We start from the raw sequence: 18,548 nt of genomic DNA on the forward strand, positions 1-18,548 counted from the left end.
TGTTGAAAATAAAAAAGCCTCATTAAAAGAAACTTCACATTTCCTAAAAGATGTTTACTATATAAAAAAATGAATGCACAAAAAACAAACTCTTGGATGAGCAAAGAAAAAAAAATCACTTAACTGCCTCCATAATAAAACCTCATAATGTGCTGACTAGGGTGAGCAATAAAAAAGAAGGGACAGACACTTTTAAAGAAGACACACAGGTGAAATCAAGCCGTCCTGACTCAGCATAGGTGATATGCATACTATGAAAGTGCCTGGAGTATAAAGTGTTACTCAAATATCATTTTAACCTAAGTTTTGATGGCAATTGACTTCTAAGTACAGAAGTTCTAATTCCATAGCCTATAGGAGACAGGAAAATATCTTTTTTTTTTTTTTTTTTTGTGGGAGGGTATCAGTGATTGAATTTAGGGGCACTCAACCACTGAGCCACATCCCCAGCCCTATTTTGTATTTTATTTAGGGACAGAGTCTTACTGAGTTGCTTAGTGCCTAGATTTTGCTGAGGCTGGCTTTGAACTTGAGATCGTCCTGCCTCAGCCTCCTGAGCCGATGGGATTATAGGCATACGCCACTGCACCTGGCAGTATCTTATGTTTAATGGCAAAGAAATGATGACTTTGTCCCCCACAGCAGTTTCTATTGCAAAAAAGAGACATACACTGTTGATCACAGTACAATTCACACTTTATTCCATCGTGATTGGTATACATGTAGGATTGGGACAGCGAGAGACTAAAATCAGTGCAGAACTTCTCTGGACTAATGGGCCACAGAAGGTGTTACAGGTTTTGGCACACAGAGTGGATAACTATACATTGGCTGGATCAAAATGGGCAGGAAAATTAAAATGCACAAAACTAACATTATGTTGAAATCATGTCTGAGTTCTGTAGAATGTTGAAGAGTCAATGGTTACAGAGACTAACATGCAACATTCTTCATTTATAGACTATTTTCCCCCTTAGAAATGAAGAGATGACCTTAGTAATCTGTTCACAGTAGCTTAAAAGAGCAATCAATACACATTAGAGAGACTGCCTGCTGATTTCTATAGCAATATATTATAGTTGAAGAAATTATGCTAAATAACATATTTGCTCTATGGCATTGCTTCATTACATTGAATAATACTGCCCCAGTAATTCTGATTCAACAGTTAGTTATTTAAATATAATTCCTCATGTCTTTATAATCTCAAAAGCAGATTTTGTTAGTTTTTCCATTCTTATAAATCATAATGGACAAGAAGGGGAACTTATGTCGTGGGTATCTTTTCCTTTTCAAAGATAATATTATGCTAATGAGAACATCAAAGTAATACTATTACACTGAAAGTCTTTAAAGGTTCTCACATCTTAATATCACACAGGGAGTCCAAAGAAGCCAGTCTAATAGGTAACATAGCAGCTCAGAGTACGATGTAGAAGAGGCACACAGGTTCTAAGTGACTTTTGGAGACAAACAGAAAAAAAAAAAGAGAGAAAGAAGCAAAGAAAAAGGAAGAGCTAAACTGCCTTTGGCAGAACAAATTGTTAAAAAGAAAAATCTATTCATTTGAAATTGACTAAACATAATGGAGAACAGTTCTTTAATTTGGGATGAAAGAAGAAATGCTATTGAAAATTATATGCCAGTTAGCCTAAACTGGCTGATCAGGTTGTTTTTCCTGTGGCTGTTTTGAGATGGTGAGCTCTCCCAGGGAGAATTTCTGTTTTTTTTTTCTTCCCTTTTTTTTTTTTTTTGCCAGTGTAGGGCCAGATTTAACCCAAAAGGGCAACCATAATTGCCGAGAACAATTTTTCTTTATTAACTTGGGAATGTGGCTAACATTCATTCTCTCTGGTATAAACATATTAGTCACCCACCCATGATGAGATGTTTCAAAATAAGATAGTGACCAAGACATGGCTCATTTACAGGATGCACATAGTTAAGATACTGGTGTTCAATGTGAAAATTAAAACTAAACAAGAGAGAGAAGAAGGAGAAGGAATTTCTTCAAGTTTCTGGCATAAAATCATTAAATAAATTAAAAAGATTGATAGTGCTTAAGGATATCTTGATTTTCTTAGGGGTTTCTCACTTCTGTCTGTTGAGGGGAGATGAGATGAGCGACAGTAACTCTCTCGGTCACTGGCTTAGGGAATGTTTGATTACAAAAGCAGAGGTGAGCAAAGTGAGATTTGAAGTAATATTTCTTAGCCTCCCTGATTTTGAATCTTAAAACAGTGAGCCACAGGCAGCACAGGAAGGTGGCGATGACTAGGAAGTATGTTCACACGCCTGGATCAGTCAGCATTCCTCGGAAAGTACCGTTTCCCCGGCCTGATTCAGTTTTAAGCAAAAGAAGGATCTCTTCCTTCACTGTGGCATTGTTCTTTGTAAGGAACCCCTGTCAGTTGAAAGTTGTATAATTTGAAGGTGTGAGAGACGAAAGAAGTTTGAATTCCACAGCAAACATTCACAAGATATTTCAAAGTGGAATCATCCATTGTCTGAGGGTGATTTCAGGCACCCAGCCCATCATTCATTTCCTGAACATGGCTCCTTGACTGGGGGGTGGGGGGGGTCTACTCCCTTTGGCTCACTCAAGACCATTGATAATCATTTTTAGATGTGATGTCTCCTTTGAAATAAATGACATTACTAGACTGGGATAAATGCAAGGGGTAGAAGGCTATAAGTAAGGTGAGCCCGGGTGTGTGTGTGTGTGGGGGGAACAGAAATAAGCTGAAGGGAAGTAAATAGAAATAGTAAAAGAAATAAGCTGGAGTAAGACTTCTCTCCAGGTCCAGTAATGAGACAAAAAAAAAAAAAAAAAAGCATGGTACATGACTTAGAGACTTCCTAAGGTGTACCCAGCGGGTGTTTCCAAGCTTCTTGATCTGTGATCCCATAGCAACCATCTGGGGCCAAATTCACCTTCCTAGGTGTGGTGCCCTACTTCTTTTGGAATTTAGGTCTCTGGGGCAAACCCCGTCAGGATGTGTAGTTCACACTCCCCTAACAGCCAGTCTGATTTTGGTCACCACTCTGCTGAGGAGCCTGTTTGGCCCTCAGGGGAGGGAGGGCTGGTGGTGGTAGAAGACATGGCTGTGAGGCAGAGGCAACCTGGCAGACAGGGTGGACCTGCAGAAATGTATCCAGACGAAAGGCCTCGGGATCTTACCCAAGGTCAAGGTGGCTGTGATAGAAGCAAAGAAAGTACCTGGAATAAAGGATTTTGGAGTCCAGAAGAATAAAAGAGGGATGTAGGGTGAATCCACTGGCCAGGGAATTTCACAGGAATCAAATGTGATTCACGATGCAGAGAAAGACCTAGCTTATCTGACTGATCAGAAGACATCCTTCGGAATACATTGTGACTAAACGATTTTCACACAGATACTACCAACACTAAAAATGAGTGTTTCCATTCTACTATTAATCACATTTCAATGATTCGTTAGTTTTATATTTTCTAGGTTACTTAATTCATTTAGCAAATCCACAGCTTAGGTACCACCGTGAGGGGAAGGAGGGCAAAGGTGCAGAAAATGAAGCAATTAAATTTAGAATTAAATTTCTGTAAACAAGAGTTAGTAGCACAGTGGCACAGTAGATTGTCAAGGAAAACAAGGGAGTGGGTACAGAGTTATCGGCTGGCCTGGGCCATCCTGCCGGCTACAGGGGAGAGGCTCTGCGGCTCAGGAGTCTACCTTCTTGTTAATTAAAACTGAGCAGCAGGTGAGCAACCCATCCACCTTTTCCAGTTCAGAATGGCTCACAGGGATCAGCAGATAGTCCTTCAGTTTCTCATAAACCTACAGAGGGAATCGAGGGAGAGGGAGAGAAGGATTACATTTCTGCTTGTTTTATTACCTTCAGGTTCAGAGAAATTAATTCAGTTTGTGTGTCTAAGCTTTTCACTCGTTTAACTCCAAGACACACATGCAACCCGGCCCCCCCTTCCCCCCCCCCATGGAGCTGGTTCAAACTGGTTAACCTCTAGGTCTGTGCTTTAACCTCAAAGCCAAAGAAGTGTCAGAAATGTGGTTGTTGCTGGAGATGTCTTTACTCTGCATTGTCATTGCTAGATTAAGTAAAGTGAACGTCAGTGGCCATGTGTTCAGTCTCAACATATCCTTTCTCTCAACTATATTTTAATGTTTCTTTCCTTACCAACACCACTGGAAAAATTTGACAAAATATGATTTACGTGAATATTTCAGGTCACACTGCTTTTAAATTATAGGTGTGAATTTTATAGCATCTTTCAACATTAGCAGAAGGCGTATGTCAAAACTTCAAATTAACAGTCCACAGATTTTTTTCTCTGATGATCAAACAAAGCCCACTTTTAAAAACAAAATCACTTTGAAAACACACTGCCTAAAAACAATCTATCATGTTTCTTTAGAAAGCACATGTTTCTTAAAATTCAGAGGGCTGAGCCAGTCAGAGCTGGGATCCAAATCTAGTTCTGTCAACTTACTATTATAGTTTCAGTTAAGTGACAAGCCCTCTGAGCCTTTGTACTTACTTATCTTTAAGATTAGAATAATAATACTGCCCTGAGAGAGCTGTTATAGGAACTAAATAAGATATTGCCTGTAGCATGCTTGGCATGGTGCCTGGCTCTGAAGAAGCCCTTGGTAAACAGAGATGTTATTAATGCTGTCATTACTGTTGATAGACACAGGACTGAATTAGGAAGCAGTTAATGATCATCTGGGTTGTCAGGTGAGCTATGTGGCTCAAGAGGCACCGACCTGTATTTCTCAAACTGAGTTCTGTGAACTGGGTGTTTGTTAATTCTGCAGATTCCAGGGAAGGGGTCCAGGAATCTGCATTCTTAATAGCCCTGATACGCATTATAGTATGAGATCCACTATTCATCTAAGAGCTGCTTAACCCCTAGTCTGTTAGGAATATTAGGTTTTCCTCAAGTTGACACTCTCAGCCATGGACATAGAAAGAAATCAGCTATGTATGTCCCCATCCCTCTCTCTTTTTCTGCTGAGAGTGACTGTGATCAGAGGGCAACCCTAGTAATAATATAGAACTGCCTATTTAAAAAGTGGCATAGAATAATTTCTAATATTTTCAAAGCATAAAATGAACAAACAGCAAACAATAATTTGTAAAGCTTGCCGTGTGAATATCTGGCTTCTCTGGGTAAAGGAGATGATGCCAAAGTGCCTAGGAGATATGGGCACCTGAAGAATCTATGGCTGAGCACTGTTATATCTGCTTGTAGGATAAAATTGGCAAAATCACTAAGGTGTACAGATGACACTGGCACAATGCCCTGAAATACAAGGAAAGAATTCCAAATCCAGGGACAATTCCCTTGGTGGAACACAGATGCAGGGTCTCTTTAAGGGACCAACTGACTGGTTCCAAGGGTGCCATATTTCTTCCTGATATATCTTCTCGCTACCTGGGATGTGCAGCCCTCTCTTTTTGCAGCCCTGGCAGGGAGCACTCAGGTCATTCACATTCCCCTGCCTTAAGAAGCAAATGGCCCTCTGCTAAGGGGCAGCTCAGATTTGTCAGAAAACAATGACACAGTTGATTGTAGGTCTTTATTCCTAATGAGTATGTGATGTGGGAAGGTACATTTTATCAGAGCTGAAGCACAACTTGGGTGGTTGGATTACTTATTTTAAAAGCTTTGAATACCAGGCATGATTTGTCTCAGTGACTATGCATGCATTAGTGACCAGTGACATGAATGAGAAAAGTAAACTTTCACTGTGCCCCAAATTATCCTCTCTGGTTTCTCAGTGATTTGATAAATTCAGAAGGAGGAAGCCCCTTATCTGCCACTCTATCATGAAAGAATCCCCCAGGAGGCCTACCCAGCTGCAGTGGTCAGAATTGATGGTGTTTTTACCTTTGCACTTTCTGGATATTCTTCTGGAGTTCGGTGCAGCAAGACATGCCCTTTGCTGGGGATATTTAGATATATACAGTTTGCAGCCATGTCATCAGGCACAGTGAGCTTGTCATAGCGGTGGTCACTCATCTGCTGCATGATCTATAAAAAGAAACAAAGCAGGTCTAAGCATTGTCTCATACACTTTCAAACAGAGGGAAGGCAGTTGGCACAAGCTTGCAAGTGATTGCTGTGGGCTGTTCTGCTGAAGTTCTGAAGTTCTCGGCTGTTTCCTCTAGTTGCTAGAACAGAAGAGGATAACCCAACTAAACTGATTCCTGGGAAGAGTTGTAAATGTTCTAGTTGTTCTTTCAAAGTCTATATTTGTCCCTATTTAAAAAAAAGTTTTAGAACTATTATTTTCTAGTTTTTGGTCATAAGATCAATTAGTAAGACACAAAATGGCTACATATATAAATGGCCCAGCAGAGGTTTGGATGATATCACTGGCTGAGTAAGCAGGTCTGCTCTGGTCTATAGGAAAATAAGGACCATAACAGTAATCAGAATGGTCAAGAATCAGATAGGCAGATTTAGCAATTACCACACACATACACACACATAAATTTGCTCTTTTATGGACAAGTTGGAGTCATCTATCTGTTGACAGCTGACACCCTTAATACAATGAGCAGGGGTGGGGCGGGGTGGGGGTGGGGGTGGAGACAAACTCATATTTCTAGGCATCACCTTCAGGGAATATGGTTTGGCAGATTTGGGTTGGAGCATAGGGATTTGCATTCTGAAAGCTCTCCAGATAATTCTGAGGCAGAGAATCCCTGAACCACACTTCGAGAAAGACTAACTTAGCAGGTCTACTCTTCAAATGATGTACTTATTACCCCCTTAGTATAAAATAAAAAGGAACATAAAAACAAACTCTGCACACAATTTAAAATATATCTCATCCTTATCTCAACACAATCAAAATAAAACTGCCAAAAACCAATCCCCCCTAAACAACAAAAATATTAAAACACCAAAAAGAAAAAGCAAAATTTATTTTGGGCTTAGACATGTAGACTGCTTTCATTCTTTATGCACATTCACATGTTGTAAGGAATCTGCTGAAATTTCATGCCATGAAGGCATACCATGATTTTTTTTCCACAATCTGGTTCTAATGTACCTGTCCAGTCATGTCTCCTTTTTCTCTTTAATATTTTTTTTTTGTGTGTGTGGAAATGTGCTCTTATAACTAAGGCAGGCTTGCACACACAGTCACGATGACATTGGACACTTAAGATTTATGGTACCAGAAGAGCAGAAGAAAGACTGCATGCTCCCTGTAGAAAATTAAGTCCCAAGAAAACATGAAGATTGGCAAACAATAAGCCCTTCCCCACCTGCCAATCAGGAAAATCATTCACTTCTCCTAATGTACACTCTGTCAGGAGTGGAGAGAAGCCAGGAGTAGTCTGATAATGGAATGCCCTTCACAGAAGGTAACATCAAGGATGTGGATGAGCCTAGGAAGCACTGTATGGAAAGGCTGAGGGACACAAGGATGAACAAGATGTAGACGGTTTTCTAAGAGTTTGCAGTCTAATGGAGAAGAATGACAGATACATGGGTAATTTTACAGTAAGAAAATTTTAGTCTTATGATCTAATCTCAAAATTCTCATTATTTAGATGAAGACACTGAACTGAGAAAGGTCAAATAACTTGCTTAAGGTCAGATGGGTCAATACCTGCCTGCCCTTTGCAACTTAAAACCTTCTTTCTTAATAATCTCACTTTGCCCTTTCTTAAAGCTGCAGCAGATTTCTCCCTCCTGTAAACTAACATAGCATCTACTTTTTCACACTTATTTGGTATTTATCATTTATTCTCTTGTAGTACCATTAATCATTTTTTCATATGTAATCCTATTATGACTTGGCATGGTCAAGTGTAGCTAAAGGACTTGACTGGACTGCTTTCTTGCACTTTTAAACTCACACTATTCTTTGAAGAGAGAAGCCCATAACACAGATCAACTACCAGGTGGGTCCTTCTTTAGAGTTTTAATCAAAAAACCTTAGATCTAAGCCAGATGCGGTGGCACAAGCCTGTTATCCCAGTGGCTTGGGTGGCTGAGGCAGGAAGATTGCCAGTTCAAAGCCATTCTCAGCAAAAGTGAGGCATTAAGCAACTGTCTCCAAAAAAAAAAAAAAAAAAATACAAAATAGGGCTGGGGATGTGATTAGGGGGTCGAGTGCTTCTGAATTCAGTCCCGGGTACTAGAAAAATACAACAAATTAAATATCTTAGATCTATTCTATCATATTGGCAACTAAGAAATGAAAGACAACTCTTAAAGATAAGCTTTTCTAAGCAGATAAATATCACATTCAAATCAGCCCTCTTTATGAATTGGATATGCCCAGAAACAATATTAAGAAGCTTAAGAGAAAAAATTCCAGACTCAAGTAGCTCTCTTCCATTATGAATTGCTACTTAATTACTTCTTATGAACATTTTCTTTTTGGCTGTTGCTAAAATACCATAATACTAGCTTCCACTTACCATTGTGTGGGAGAAAGCAATATAAGATCATGAGCTCTGGAGTGAGACCTCGGTTTGAGCCTGAGTGTTAACCTTTATTGGTTGTGTGAGTTTAAGCAGTTTTTATTTTTTATTTTTGTCTTCTCAGTTTCCTTGCTTACAAAATTGGGATAATAATAGTTTTTTCATGTACTCATTATTAAAGGTAAATGAATATAATATATTTAATAAGGTATAGTAAAGAAACCTTAATAAGCTATAGGTATATTATGATAGCTACATCAGATGAAGAAGGTTTCAGCTTGCACTCTGCAATTCTGTTGACTATTCTGGTAGATGTGGATGTTTAACCTCATTCTTTTTTTTTTTGGTACCAGGGATAGAACCCAGGAATGCTTAACTATTGAGCCACATCCCCAGACCTTTCCATTTATTTTTTATTTTGAGAAAAGGTCTTGCTAAGTTCCTTAGGGCCTTGCTAAATTGCTGAGGCTGGCTTAGAACTTGTGATCTTCCTGCCTGAGCCTCCCAAACTGCAAGGATTACAGGCATGCATCACCACACTCAGCTTGATCAACCTCCTTCTTTTATTTATTTTTTGTTATTTCTTTTTCTTTTTTTTAAATTAATTTGGTTTAATTAGTTAAATACATGACAGTAGAATGCATTTATGCACTTTTATATAGATAGGATATAATTTCTTATTTTTTTGAGTATACATGATGTAGAATCACAATAATGTCTGTTTCATTCTACTATCCTTCCTATCCCTGCATCCCCTCCCTTCCCTCCCTTCACTTCCCTCTATCTAATTTAAGTAATTCTATTCTTCTCTAGTGCCGCCCTTCCATTTTGAATTAGCATCCACATATTAGTGAAAACATTCAGCCTTTGGTTTTTTGAAAATTGGCTTATTTTGCTTAGTATGATATTCTCTAATTCCATCCATTTACCAACAAATGCCATAATTTCATTCTTCTTTAAAGCTGAGTAATATTCTATTGATTATATATACCAAATTTTCTTTATCCATTCATCTATTGAAGGACACCTAGGTTGGTCACATATTTTAGTCATGTGAATTGAGCTGCTATAAACATTGATGTGACTGCATCACTATAGTATGCTGATTTTAAGTCCTTTGGGTATAGACAAAGGGTGGGATAGTTGGGTCAAATGGTGGTTCCATTCCAAGTTTTCTGAGGAATCTTCATACTACTTTCCATAGTGGTTACATCAATTTGCATTCCCACCAGCAATGTATGAGTGTGCCTTTCCCCCCCCACATCCTCACCAACACATTGTTGTTTTTATTCTTGATGATTGCCATTCTGATTGGGGTGAGATGAAATCTAAGAGTAGTTTTAATTTTCATTTTTCTAATTGCCAGTAATGTTGAACATTTTTTCATATATTTGTGACTGATTGTATTTCTTCTTCTGTGAAGTATCTGTTCAGTTCCTTAGCCCATATTGTTTTTTTTTTTTTTTTGGTGTTAAGTTTTTTGCATTCTTTATGTATCCTGGAGATTAATGCTCTATCTGAGGTGCAGGTGGCAAACATTTTTTCCCATTCTGTAGGCTCTCTGTTTACATTCTTGATTGTTTCCTTTGCTTTAAAGAAGCTTTTCAGTTTGATACTATCCCATTTATTAATTCTTAATTTTACTTTTAGCTTTTTAGGGGTCTTGTTGAGTAATTCAGTTCCTAAGCCAACATGATGGAGATTTGGGCTGAATTTTCCTTCTAGTAGGCTCAGGGTCTCTGATCTAATGCCTAGGTCCTTGATCCACTTTGAGTTGAGTTTTGTGCAGGGTGAGATAGGGGTCTAATTTCATTTTGTTACCTATGGATTTCCAGTTTTCCCAGCACCATTTGTTGAAGAGGCTATCTTTTCTCCAATGTATGTTTATGGTGCCTTTGTCTAGTATAGATAAGTATTTATGTATTTTTCTATGTGTCTTCCATTCTGTAACATTGGTCTTCAGGTTTATTTTGGTGCTAACACCACACCATTTTTGTGACTATAGCTCTGCAATATAATTTAAGGTCCAGTATTGTTGATCAACTTCATTTTTTTTAATTAGTTGCTCAAAACATTACAATGATCTTGACATATCATATATTTTATTCAAGTGGGGTATGAATTCTTTTTTTTCCACGTGTACAGATTGCAGTATCACATGATCAACTTCATTTTTAACACAACCTGATTTGGAGGTCAATTCTTACTTTTTTTTTTCTTTTTTAAGAGAGAGAGAGAGAGAGAGAGAGAGAGAGAGAGAGAGAGAGAGAGAGAGAGAGAGAGAATTTTAATATTTATTTTTTAGTTTTCGGCGGACACAACATCTTTGTTTGTATGTGGTGCTGAGGATGGAACCCGGGCTGCACGCATGCCAGGCGAGTGTGCTACCGCTTGAGCCACATCCCCAGCCCTCAATTCTTATTCTTAAATCCACATAAGACTACATGTTTGGTGGGCCCATGGTAGTTTCTCCAGGCTCCTCCAGAACCACATTATTTAACACATAATTCAATGGTCTTACAGGTTTAGCATTCCATCTGCCTAGATCACTACAGTTCCCAAAATTTTCAAAATAAAGAAAAATTTTAATGTGAGATTTTTGTGAAGTGTCTCTCTCTCTTTGACCAGATCAATAACTCCTTGAATGCTGGCCTGGGTGTAGGGCAGTGGCCCAGCCTGGGCTGCAGAGTCAGAGGGATCTGGGTCATGCTTGGCCACATATTAATGATATGATCTCGAGAAAGTCCCTTAAGCACTTTGAGCCTGGATTTCCTCAGTTGTGAAATGGGATGACAATGCCATACTTTTCCTCATAGGGTAACTCTGAAAATTATTTTTTAAAAACCAAAGCAGATAATGTATGTTAAAGTGGTTAGCACGAGTTTCTGACACATACGCAACACGTAATAAATCTGAGTTCCCTTCCTTTTGTTACTTGCAAATCACTCTGCATATGGCAGATGATCAAAATATATTTATAACGAACTGATTCACTTCGTCATTCTTTTTTACTCTTTCAAAGGATATGGAGAGAACCTTGGGAGTATGCTATGATGACCCATCACATAGATAAATAATTGTATTCCCTCAGAAAAAATAAGACAGGGTCTATGTTCAGAAATAGAAATGCAATCATTAATTAACGTGAAACCTGACTGAAATCAATGAAACTGAGAGTTTGTCATTTTCTTGAAGCCCTACAGAGGGGAACTACACTCTGTGGTCTACTGTCTTTACATGACAAAATAACCTATTAGGAGTGGTGAACCTGGAGTGAACTGAAAAGTTTTTAGCACCTGAAGGCATTAAAACAAAGAAAGGGGGGAAACAACCCCTTTGCACATATCAAAATGAACATGTAAACTTTGGTTAGTCCATGACTCCTGTATAGTAAAATAGTCCATAAACCCAATGGGCAGACTGACTTCTTCATGGGTACAGTGAGGCTCTTTAGGCAAAAGATGGCCAGCCTGGGCTGCAGAGTCAGGATTTGTGAAAAAATTCAGCAATTGCTTTTCTTGTCAACCCACTTCTTTCCAGGTGCAGGGAGTGGAGTTATACCATGTCTGAATGTCAGCTTAGGGTGTGCTATTGAAGGTGGTCTAAGATTGTCAGTCTGCTCTTATTTGTAATCAGAACTGTTCTGTCCTAATTTCACAGAAACTGGATCTAGTTTACCAGAAAAGTTCAGGATTTTACTGGAAAGGCAGTTTCCTGGGCCAGAGGTTTATGAAGGACAGCCCCAGTAACTCAAGAAATCCATAGAGGTCTTTAATAATGAAATGGTCAGCCATAGCTGTCTGGTCAAATCTAGACAAAAAAACCACAATCAGGATAATCTACTATTCCCACTGACTTAATTTCCCAAGCACTTGGAAGAGTAATGGGTAGCATCTTTTGGTTCAACACTTTTAGGCTAGTTGCTCCTACCCCTCATATGCACCAGATAACTACCAGTTGAGTTTCCAGTTTAATTCATGGTTTACTGGGGATTCATTGCACTCTTTATCCATAGATGAAGTAATCACACATCTTTTGGTACAAGATGGGCCATAAGAAAGAAGCACAGCAAGACCATAGGTCTGAAGCCTTGCTATACCCTCCCTAGCTCCATAAACATTCTGGGCAAATCTCCCACCTGTCCATCTGACTCATGCATATCTGTTGGTGACTATGAAGCAAACACACGTCATGTCGAGCATTCCAGAGGAAGTGTTATCAAGGGCTGTTATCAGTGCCAACTTCTTGTTTTCCAGTGAGAGAACAAACAAAACCTTCAAGGCTGTGCTTACTTTAGAAAGTGCCAAGTTTCGCCGGCGCAATGGAGACCCTAGCTTTTCCTTTCTGGTTTGTACTCGGGCTCTGTCCCATCCCCCATCCTCACATCCTTGAGTGAACAATCCTCCCCGCCTTGGTTCCCATTTGAGTTGTTGTTCTTCAGCTGATGGCATTTATTTGAAATTCTAATTGCTGGTTTTCTCTCTCTTTAATGTGTCTGCCTTTTCTGAGGCTTATAATTTATACCTTCTGATGGGGGCATTCCTAAAATTTCCAACATAAGGGCCAGTACCCAACCTAGAATTGTTTGAAGACAGTTTCATTTTTTCATTGCTGGGAGGAATGGAATTGTAATATTCTTAGTGGAGGAATAATTTAATGCTGAGAATAGATGAAGTAATTTATTGATAATTTCTACTGAGAGTTACTTTTAAAATAAATGTCTTAACAAAACCACCCAAGCCACCTTAGGAAAAGCTTTTCAATTAATTTATCAAGGCCCCATGGTTATCATTTTGAAACAAATTAAAAAATATGCCAGAAGAAATGACTTTTAATAATGAATAGACCCCATTTGGAGCAGTGAGTGGCTCTATTTGACTGTGAAACAAAAAAAGTATAAAAGCTACGCCAGATGGAGTCTTTCTAAATGAAAAGGATTTAGGAAGGGGTAACTGTAGATACTAAACGAGAAATACTTTCCTATTTTTCATGGAAAAGTGTTTTTTTTTTTTTTTTTTATAAATACAGAATTTCTGTCTTTTGGGGCGATGAACATGTTTCCTTTTTTCTGTCAGGATGAACATTTTCCTTTCTTACATGTTATTACTGTCCGAATAAGATAGTGTGCCATTTATTTATAGCTGGGTCCAGGAGGTACTTGTACACATATAATGCAGGGCCCTCGCCATCCACGGGGATGTGTGAGAAAGATTGTGTGGGGGTGACTGCATCTCCAACAACCCCTGTGGGGTGTGAATGGGCACAGTGAGGATGCACTCACACTGCAGGCTGGCAGGGTGGCACCTCAAAGAACCCAGGCTTCTGAGGACTCCGCAGTGGCGAAGCGGACAACAGGCTCATTTCCCCTCCGTGGATGCACAGAGCCTTTGTGAAAAGATGAGCATCATTTCAAATATCCCGAGAATGTAGCTGTTGGGCTGTTTAGTTCCGTGTTCCATTTTTTTTTTCCCTTTAAAAAGTGTGGAGGAGGTGTGATTGTTCCAGAGCACTATGTAAAGTGTTCCTTTAACCCCAGGGACTGTATTTCCTGCTTCTCACCGAGCCCCTGGCCAGAACGGAAAGCAGAGAGCACTGAAAACCTCTACACTTCACACACATTCCTCTCCCGGAGAGCAGATCACTCTATACCTTGAGAGGCCTCAGATTCTACTCTGAAAATTCTACATAAGTTTTACTGAATTTGGGGGAAAGATTTGAGAAGTTGAGTTGCTATTTCAAATGCATTTTCTGATTGTGTAAATAAAATTGGAGAGACTACCACTGGGGTTAGATACAGTTGGCGTTCAGTTCATTCAACTATCCTTTATGGAGGGCCCCTTTGGGCTAGGTACTGTGGTGGCATGAGGTGAGAAAAAGAAAGAGATGCAAAGGCAATTTAAATTGGGAGATGAAGATCTATAATTTAAGGCAGGACCAGCATGTGAAAGGTAGGCTGGTTGTAAAAAAAAAAAAAAAAAAAAAAAAGTCAACGTTACTTGTGTCATAGACACTTCCTTAACGAAGAAGGCATGCATCCCAGCAGTAGAGAGGAAATGGCCCCAAGAATCATCTTGGCCGCGTCATCCTCATGGTCTGTTACACAGCTGCTGGTACTGGCCTTACTCCCCAGAGCGGAGCTGTCACAAAATAAGAGTGGGAACTCTCTGGCTTCCAGCACAAGAGAATCTGCATGGCTAGTTGCATTAGCAACCAGGCATTTCCGGCAGCTCCCAACATTTCTGGGAATTTTTTCATTCAAAGAACTGGAAAGCTGCTTCATTCCTCTGCTTCTTATTCATGCTTTCTTTGAGAAACCATATATAATACAATCCTGGCTTCGTGGTTTGATGGAAGAATTTAGGACTTAATTGGTCAATATGCTATTTAGAGATATTTAGGAAATATTCAAAGCACATTTTTGGATCACTCATAATTGATCTTCCTCTGATATGTTCTTATGAACCCAACTTAACATATCAAAATGAAATCAACATTAAAAGCAACTAACTATAAAGTCTATTGAGGCATATAACGCACAATCAACACTTCATTGCTACTGAATATCTAAGATCATTCATTCATTTATTTATCATGCATCAAGAGTCTATTGAGAGCCTGGTATTATAACAGGCATCAAGCTCTGGCAATCCTTTTAAAGGATTAACTATAGATAATGCTCTAGAATCGATATTATATTTCATGTTTTATAATCTTTGACAGATGAGCTTAAAATGAATACAGCCTGAGATGTTCTTTTAAAACCTCCTCTTTGCATTGATGAGCTGTACAGATTCTAAGAACGAGGTTACACGGCTCTTCATGGCTAAGTCTGTGCAGACTTTCCTTCCTCTCTTCCACTCTCTTCCATCCTTCCCTCCTTCCTTCCTTCCTTCCTTCCTCCCTCCCTCCCTCTCTTTCTTTCTTTCTTTTTTGGCAGTGGAGATTTAACCCAGGGGCACTCAACCACTCAGCCACATCCCAGCCCTTTATTTTTTATTTTGAGACTGGGTCTCACTAAGTTGCTTAGGGGGCCTCACTAAATTGCTGAGGCTGGCTTTGAACTTGTGATTCTCCTGCCTCAGCATCCTGAGCCACTGGGATTACAGGTGTGCACCACCAGGCCCAGCTGTGTAGAATAATTTCAATGCAAAATAGTCCCTTCAAAGACAGCTGCCCTTTTCTTGATGAATTGCCTCTCATATTTGCTGCTGCTTTTGCTAAGACCATATGGACCACACAAATGTGTGGAGGAAAGAATTTTATATTGTTCAAACTATAACCACAAGTCACGTGAACCATTTCTAAGATGGGGCCTCCAAAACAGGGGCCTCTATGGGAGGCTGGGAAAACCTCCTGCTTCCTAAGCAGACCACTCTGAGTTCTGTTGGGGGGCTGGAAAGCAGGGAACGGGCTGGAGGAACAAGGGGAAAACTTTCTGGGGTGAGTGACAGCCCTGAATAGTGTTTTATTTCAAGAATGGAGAGGAGGGAAATTCAAACTGTAGCTTCCCTTTCAAAATGTGAAACCTGGGAGCCTACCTTCCTTTCTTACTCTTGCCTATGTTTCCCATCATCTTATGTCTTACAAGTAAGTCCAGCAGAGGGCTGCCCACGTGGCTGTGACCTGGCTGTGCTTCCTCAGACACCTGCACCACCATACCCTTTGACACTTTACATCCTGCAATCAAAAAATAATTCTTTTGGATATGGAAACTTTTAAAGTTCCCTTGGGTCCTCTGACATCAAGGAATAATTGGAACATTCAACTTCAATTTATTGATACATTAATTCATCTATTCTTCCTTCATTTCTCATAGCAACCTTGCATATTAGGTGGCAAAATGTCCATTTTTACTGAGGAGAAAACCAAAGTTCAGAGAAATTCAGTAATTAGTCCAAGGTTGTACATTAAGACAGTGAATCTAGGGTTCAAGCCAAAGTGTATCTATCTTGAAATTCCCACTTTTCTTCTCTCACATCAAACTACCACCCTGTCACCTTGAAAGACTAGACTCAGAGCTCATTCACTGGTATCTTATGAGCTCATTTTCCCTAAAGATAGAATGTATTTTGACATGCATATAATTTTGAAAGTTTGCATGTGAATGCATTTTAGACAGAGAATCTCTGGCCCCTGAAGCCATCTGAGTTTGCTACTGGACTACATGACTTGATTTCCTTAGAACTAGTCTTTTTTTTTTTTTTTTTAAGTAGATGAAAGAAGAGTAAAGAATTTGGAGTGGAAAAAGACAGTGAGTGAAGAGGGATTATGGCCTAAAGCAGCAGAGGAGTAGGCAACTCTAAGGTGGGAGATGAGAAATGGCCAAACATGCACAATTTTACAATGCTGCCCAGGACCAGTCCTGACACCTGTAACTGGTGGATTGATCCTTATTCTCTGTATGGACAAATGATTCCTCGGTTATCTCATTATAGGGAAGGCATTAAACATGTCTTAATTTTCCAATAATTATCATTGCTTTACTCTCATTTATCCAAAGTCCTCTGTCCAGTCTGCTTGGCCATTCATGAAAGAGTTTTCTAGGGGTTAGGGAAGTGTTTGTGCCCACAGAATAGTGATTTCTTTCTTTCTTTCTTTTTCTCTCTGTCTCTGTCTCTGTCTCTCTCTCTCTTTTTTTTTTCCTGGAACAGAGTGAAGAAAATCATCACTGGGACTCCCAACTAAATAACTCTACCTAATTGCATTCTTAGGCCCACTAATTAGGAAAAAAGGTTTTTAGCTCAGTACCTAAGATCTTCAGCTCCAGTCAGTAGTATATTTAATTAAATTGGGGAAAATGTATGCAAAATATACTATACCCACATGAGTTTATTATACATTTTACTGATAAAAAAGATTGGCTGCATATAACTTACATATAAAATAAAATGTCCAATAATTACTGGAAATTTTATTTTGCTAGCTGATTCTCATGGAATGCTTTTGTTGGTTTTTGCAGAGATTGTGTATCTGAGGCCAACCTATAGTTGCAGTTGACAAATCAGTGTAGTCCTAGCATAGTTGTTGGTTGATATTTTTTTTAACATTTGTTTTAGTGGTAGATGGACATATTTATTTATTTTTATGGTGCTGAGGATCGAACCCAGGGCCTTGCACGTGCTAGGCGAGCACTCTACCACTGAGCCACAACCCTAGCCCCTGATATTTTTGTTTATACTAATGAGTAAGGCAAATGAAACAATGAGGACATTTATTGGAATTTCATTTGTTTGGCAATGATGGGAGTGACTTCTTTGATGAATTGCATAATAGTTTTTGAATACTGGAAAAAATATTTCATCATTTCTCCCTCACTGTAACGGCTAAATACATAACACATTTTAAAGAGTTTTCTTTTTTGATATGGGTTCTTGTTATGTTGCTCAGGTGGACCTCAAACTCGAGTGCTCAAATAATTCACCCCTCCCACACAGTTTCCTGAGTACCTGGAACTACAGGCATGTACCACCATGCCTAGCTAAACACACTTTTAAATTACACCTGCATTATTCAAATTTTCTTCGTCAATTTAAATATTCTGATGTTCAGACAATTCATAAGTGAACTCCTGATTTGTTGCATTTACTGATTCCAATGGTATAAATACTCCCACTGTGGCCAATTTTGAGTGGCAACGGTGACATCTTTGAATGCCTATTACATAATGTTGTTGCCATGAAAATACCACAAAAGCACAGATAATAGTAAAATATAGGAATGTATTTAGGAAGTGATAAGTTTTAAGTATTCATTACCTTTGCTTTTAATATAATTTATTTAATTGCAAGTGTGCAAATTTTACTTTTTAATAATGACTGTGTTTAATAGCCAGCCTGCAAAATTCCTCAAAATTTGACAATCAAGGAAGATGGCATTTGCAAAGCATTGCCCTATTCCTGAGATTGCACAGTTTTATAAGACTTGGTTCCTGGACGTCAGTGTAAATTAGCCTGTCATAGAAAGTTACTCTAAGTCAACACTACAGTCTTCATCAATGCTGTAGATAACTTTAAAGTTTGGCTTAGGGAACTTTTGTTTCCTTATAGGCAGACAATATTTGGGGATTAATTTTCTGTAAATTTATGAAATACACTAATGGAATA

General features: G+C 39.0%; 1 protein-coding gene across 1 annotated transcript in view; it reads right to left on the minus strand.

Annotated features, from left to right (window-relative positions):
- Positions 1–678: 678 nt before the first annotated feature.
- Positions 679–18,548, minus strand: part of Ddah1 (dimethylarginine dimethylaminohydrolase 1) — a 135,950-nt gene continuing 118,080 nt past the window's right edge. Inside the window, exons 5-6 of the mRNA XM_005334065.4 lie at positions 5,891–6,034; positions 679–3,815 (exon numbers count right to left, since the gene is read on the minus strand). Of these exons, the coding sequence (XP_005334122.2) occupies positions 3,699–3,815; positions 5,891–6,034 (261 nt within the window). The 3' untranslated portion in view covers positions 679–3,698. The remainder of the gene's footprint in view (positions 3,816–5,890; positions 6,035–18,548) is intronic.

The sequence above is a fragment of the Ictidomys tridecemlineatus genome, chromosome 11 (genome assembly GCF_052094955.1).
Source record: "Ictidomys tridecemlineatus isolate mIctTri1 chromosome 11, mIctTri1.hap1, whole genome shotgun sequence".
NCBI classification, from domain to species: domain Eukaryota; kingdom Metazoa; phylum Chordata; class Mammalia; order Rodentia; family Sciuridae; genus Ictidomys; species Ictidomys tridecemlineatus.